This window comes from Rhinolophus sinicus, linkage group LG02 (assembly GCF_036562045.2).
Source record: "Rhinolophus sinicus isolate RSC01 linkage group LG02, ASM3656204v1, whole genome shotgun sequence".
NCBI lineage: Eukaryota > Metazoa > Chordata > Mammalia > Chiroptera > Rhinolophidae > Rhinolophus > Rhinolophus sinicus.
This window is the reverse complement of record NC_133752.1, coordinates 108,842,938-108,849,178: the sequence shown is the minus strand read 5'-3', so window position 1 is coordinate 108,849,178 and position 6,241 is coordinate 108,842,938. Positions and strand designations below refer to the sequence as shown.

General features: G+C 43.8%; 1 protein-coding gene across 1 annotated transcript; it reads left to right on the top strand.

The window, feature by feature from the left end:
• Positions 1–1,033: 1,033 nt before the first annotated feature.
• LOC141570014 (uncharacterized) lies at positions 1,034–2,023 on the top strand. The gene has a single exon (XM_074324850.1). It carries the CDS (start codon positions 1,034–1,036, stop codon positions 2,021–2,023), a length of 990 nt encoding a protein of 329 aa, XP_074180951.1.
• The last annotated feature ends 4,218 nt before the right edge of the window (positions 2,024–6,241 follow it).

The window sequence follows — 6,241 nt, the reverse complement described above, 5'->3', positions numbered from 1 at the left end:
AAGCCACCTGTTTCTCACATCACTCTCGCAATAGCGGGTCCCAGCTGTGGAAGAGACTGCACAGGTTTCTCCAAGAGGGAGTTCAGCTACCCCAGCGACCATCCCACAATCAAGTGCAACAGAGACTTCAAAGGAAGCAGAAAATGTGGTAGGTCTAGACCCCAACTGCATGGAAAACCCCCTGCAGGGTTTTACAGAAGTAACATCAGCCACCGTGTCTCACTGCAGCAGTGGGTACGAGGAAAGTGAGGGTGCTGGCGTGCTGCTTGTGGGTCCCTGCCGCTGGAGCCCAGGGCACACTCATTTTGTAGTGGCAAGTGCATGCTTGTCATTATAGCTGTTGAGCAGAAAAGTCTGCAGGCCACCAGGAGAGTGGGTCCTTTTCTGGAAACACAGTCCTATGAATTTCTGGAGGAAAGACCAGGCTCTCCCTGCAGTGCTGGAGCACTGCCCTACGAGTCTCCCAGGGCTGGGAAACCACACACTTGTGGCAAGCAGTATGAGCTGCCAGCAGCCCCCAGACTGGGAGGTGATGACGGGGCTCTTTGGCAGGTGGCCTACGCTGCAGAACCTGGGACAGTTCTGGTCTCCCAAGCTGCTTCTGGCAGAGAAGAGACTTGTTCCCCAGAGCCCGTGGGGGGTATGCTGAGCACAGAGGAGTCTGCCGAAGAGAAACCGCCTGGGGAGAGCCAGAGCAACCAGGCAGGGGCAGACGGGGAAGATGCTGCTCCGGTGCCAAGCCCTGGGCCTGAGGACACACGCGGGGCACCTCCGGGTGTGCAGGGTGGCGGGCCCCCTGAGGGCCGCCCTGCTCTGGCCTCTGCCCACACTCCACTGCTCTCTCCGCAAGGACGGCCCCAATGGCTCCACCTGGCTTCTCAGGAGTCTGGGAAGCGCCTGACGCTTCCCAGAGTAACCTCCTTCAGGAAAAGCCAGCTTTCAGCTGCTGAGGTGGGCAACTGCTGCTAGCTGGCAGGGAGTGTCCGGCCAGGACCCAGCTCCTCCGTGTGTGCACACAAGCGAAGCTTCCCCTATGGTCGCCCTCCAGGGCATAGGCGAGGGAGCCATAAGGCTGATCCAAGTGGGCGATGTGGAAACACCAGGGAACCTCAAAAGCAAAAGACTGTTCTCAGAAAGCTGCGACGCCAAAAGATTCAAAGCTCCAGAGAAAAGACTCAAGGCTCTAGCTCATAAGACCTTTGCAAATTTTTTTGAGGCCAAAGTTTTAGACAAAGAGAACACCAATGAAAGTTCTGCAGCTTCTCTCAAGGGCCAGAAGATGAGCAGGCTGCTCCAGAGTTCCTGGCGTGCATTTCTGAAAAGCAAGGATGCAGAAGGCCCCAAAAGGCCCTTAGTGAGTTCGGGTCCAGAACCGAAAATACTGAATCCTCTCAGACTGTCTGAACCAGGGACTAAGAGCCACTGTGAGGAGCAGTCAGAGGACAAGAGCTGTGTTTTTAGAAATCACTGGGCACCCACGCTGTCCCCCACAATTTCATCACCCAGCAGTTTGGTCTCTCCAGATAACAGGAGAAAAAGTGACCCAACCATCACAAGCCCCCAAGAAAGTGGTAGGTGCCTACACCCAGGTATCTTCTCTGAAAAGTCCTGGCTGATATCACTCCCCAGCCCTGGTTCGCAGCAGGCTGGGATCAACCACACTCTCCCTTCCCGCTCTGCCTGTTGCTTGGCATATGGAAGCCAGGGTGTGCCTTGCAAACCCTTGAGCCCCAAGCCCCAGAGCCCCAGGCCTGGTGCTCAGCAGGCAGATTTCCGCTACCCTGGCATGGGCAGTGCCATTTCCATCATTTTTCTTGGAAGCTACAGCAACATGGATAGCAGCCCAGAGACCCCTGAAAAGCCCAAGACCTCCAAGGTCCGAACAAGCCTCCCACTTTCTCTACAGACACTGGACCAGGATGACCTGAAGGAGGAGGGCATGAAAAGAAATCAGCATCACCGATGTCTGAGCACAGCACCCTCATTCAGAGACCTTCCTGGGAGTGAGTTGAGTTATCTGTGACTCCCACCAACACCTTTGTTTACCTCTTAAGGCAAGACACGAGGGAACCACACGGGAAATCTTCCTAAGTAAGGGGAGAGGTGAAGTAGGAAGGCTAATCTGCCCATTAGTCCCAGAGCAGCCCCCACCCCAATCAACAGCAGTGTGTGGCCCACTTCTTGGAATTTGCCAACTAAAAGTAGGAATTGGCATTTCATTATAATCCTAATATCTAGGTGTCTGTCAGAGGCCCACCCCAACTGTTCCTTATATACGACACCCATCTGAGCACAGGGACAAGTGGGACGGCCCTGTGGGCTATAACCAACAGATATGACCAACTATAATCAACTCCAGAGCACTCCACGCCCCAGAGAGGCTGCTTAGGAGGAAGGGGAGCTGGGGAGAAGTTTTCATGGCAGTGTATTCCCACCACGCTGGAATTAAACATTTAAATGCCATCACTACCAGCTGAAAATACATCACTTTACTTACCATATTTCCTCATCTGTAAGGCATTAAACATTAACTTTCAAGCTTTTTTCCTTTAGTATACTTAATTTAAAAAATTATTACTAAAGAAAAAAAGTCCATGCAGATGTAGAAGGGAAAAGGTAACAATCTCCCTTTCAAACCCTTCAATCCCAATCCACCAAAGGAAACAATGTCAGTAGTCTAATGTGTGTTCTCTTCATTGTGTTTACACATACATAGGATTATAAGGGGGAGTTTGGGGATCGTATGCAAATATGACTTTTGTTCTCTTGGTAATATAGCATGTACAGTCCTCCAGCCATTTTATGTACATTGTTCTCTATTTAAAAGTTGCATAATATGAGGTCTGACAATTAAGTTTGTGAACTCATCCTAGACAAAGTGCTACACACCTCATTGCTGAATGTCACTACAGTCACCTTCAAAGTACTCCCCTTGGGAAGCTATGCACCGATACCAGCACCTAGTCCACCCTTCAAAGCAATTTTGGAACTCTTTTTCTGGAATGGCCATCAGAGCTGTCATCTTATTATCCTTGATGTACTGAATGTCATCAAAATGTCTTCCTTTCAATATTTCCTTTATCTTCGGGTAAAGAAAGAAGTCATTGGGGGCCAGATCAGGTGAATAGGGAGGGTGTTCCAATACTGGCTAAAAACTCCCTCACAGATAGTGCTGTGTGAGCTGGTGCATTGTCGTGATGCAAGAGCCATGAACTGTTGGTGAAACGTTCAGTTCGTTTTTGTCTAACATTTTTTTTTTAAATTTTATTAGTTTCAGTTGCACAAGACAAAGCAATACTTAGACGTTTATCATTTATATCCCTCACACTATGTGAACCCCCCTTCCCCCATACACTACCCCTCTGACATCGCACAGAGCCATTACACTTCCACTGTCTCTATTCCTAATGCTGTACTCCACTTCCCGTAATCATATACATACATATATATATAAAATTATAGTTGTCATTCACTATTGTTCACCTTCAGGTGTACAGTGCAGAGAACAGGCATCTACATCATCCCTGAGGTGGTCTCCCAAATGGGACAAGTGTCCATCGGATACCCTACAAAACCTTTACAACATTATTGATTACATTCCCCAAATTAATTTTCAAAACCCCATGGCCATCTTGTGGTTACCGACTGTTTTCTAATCCCCTCACCTTCCCCCTTATCCCCACCCCACCCCCGGTCCATCTAGCAACCCTCAGTTTTTTCTCTATGTCTCCAAAACTGTTTCTGATTAGTTCATTCACTTATTCTCTTCTTTAGATTCCACATGTGAGATCTTTTTGTCTTTCTCTGTCTGACTTATTTCACTTAACATAATGTTCTCTAGGTCCATCCACGTTGTTGCAAATGGTAAGATTTCTTTCTTCTTTATGGCTGCGTAATACTCCATTGTATAAATGTACCACAGTTTCTTAATCCAGTCATCTACCGATGGGCATTTCAGTTGTTTCCATGTCTTGGCTATTGTGTATAGTGCTGCAATAAACATAGGAGTGCATAAAGATTTTTGAATTGGAGTTTTGGATTTCTCCGGATAGATACCTAGGAGTGGGATTGCTGGATCATAAGGTAGTTCCATTTTCAGATTTTTGAGATACCTCCATACTGTTTTCCATAGTGGCTGCACCAATCTGCATTCCCACCAACAGTGCACAAGCGTTCCCTTTTCTCCACATCTGCGCCAGCACTTGTTGTTTGTTGATTTATTGATGATAGCCATTTTGACTGGGGTGAGGTGGTATCTCATTGTGGTTTTTATTTGCATTTCTCTGATGGTTAGTGAGGTTGAGCATTTCTTCATATGTCTGTTTGCCATCTGTATGTCCTTTTTAGAAAAATGTCTCTTCATGTCCTCTGCCCATTTTTTAATTGGGTTGTTTGCTTTTTGGAGTTGAGTTGAGTGAGTTTTTTATAAATTTGTGATATTAACCCCTTATCAGATATATCATTGGCAAATATCTTTTCCCATTCAGTAGGATCCCTTTTGGTTTATTGATGGTTTCCTTTGCTGTGAAAAAACTTTTTAGTTTGATGTAATCCCACATGTTTATTTTTTCCCTTACTTCCCTTGCGCAAGGGGATAGATCAGTAAAAATCTTACTCCAGGTAATGTCTGTGAAGTTTCTTCCTATATTTTCTTCTAGGAATTTTATGGTTTCAGATCTTACATTTAAGTCTTTAAGCCATTTTGAATTTATTTTTGTATATGGTGTAAGGAGGTGGTCCAGCTTCATTTTTTTTGCATGTGTCTGTCCAGGTTTCCCAGCACCATTTATTGAATAGACTGTCTTTACCCCACCGTACATTCTTGCTTCCATTGTTGTAGATTAAATGGCCATATAGGCATGGATTTATTTCTGGACTCTCTATTCTGTTCCATTGATCTATGTGTCTGTTTTTATGCCAGTACCATGCTGTTTTGATTACTGTAGCCTTGTAGTATAATTTGATGTCAGGTATTGTTATACCTCCCACTTTGTTCTTATTTCTCAAGATTGCTGAGGCTATCCGGGGTCTTTTATGGTCCCATATAAATTTTAGGATTATATGTTCTATTTCTGTGACAAATGTCATTGGTAGTTTGATAGGAATTGCGTTGAATATGTATATTGCCTTAGGCAGTATGGACATTTTAACTATATTAATTCTTCCTATCCATGAACATGGTATGTGTTTCCATCTATTTGTATCTTCTTTCATTTCTTTCTTCAGTGTCTTATAATTTTCTGAGTACAGATCTTTTACTTCTTTGGTTAAATTTATTCCCAGGTATTTTATAGTCTTTGGAGCAATTGTAAATGGGATTGTTTTTTAATTTCTCCTTCTGATGTTTTATTATTGGTATATACAAATGCAACTGATTTCTGAATATTAATTTTGTATCCTGCTACTTTACTAAATTCATCTATCAGCTCTAATAGTTTCTTGGTGGAGTCTTTAGGGTTCTCTATATATAGTATCATATCATCTGCATATAATGACAATTTTACTTCCTCCTTACCGATTTGGATGCCTTTTATTTCTTTTTCTTGTCTGATTGCTGTGGCTAGAACTTCCAGCACTATGTTGAATAGAAGTGGAGAAAGTGGGCAACCTTGCCTTGTTCCTTATCTTAAGGGAATGGTTTTAGCTTTTCCCCATTGAGTATGATGTTAGCTGTGGGTTTATCATATATGGCCTTTATTATGTTGAGATATGATCCCTCTATTCCCACTTTCTTAAGGGTTTTTATCATAAATGGCTGCTGGATTTTATCAAATGCTTTTTCTGCATCTATTGATATGATCATGTGATTTTTATTTTTCATTTTATTAATGTGGTGTATCACATTAATTGATTTGCGGATGTTGAACCACCCTTGCATACCAGGGATGAATCCCACTTGATCATGGTGTATGATCTTTTTAATGTATTGCTGAATTCTGTTTGCTAATATTTTGTTGAGGATTTTTGCATCTATGTTCATTAGCGATATTGGCCTGTAGTTTTCTTTTTTTGTGGTGTCTTTGTCTGATTTTGGGATCAGGGTGATAGTGGCTTCATAAAAAGTGTTTGGGAGTCTTCCCTCCTTCTGGATTTTTTGGAAGAGCTTGAGGAGAATAGGTGATAATTCTTTTTTGAACGTTTTGTAAAATTCACCTGTAAAGCCATCTGGTCCAGGGCTTTTGTTTGTTGGGAGATTGTTGATTACTGATTCAATTTCCCTGGTGGTAATCAGTCTATTCAG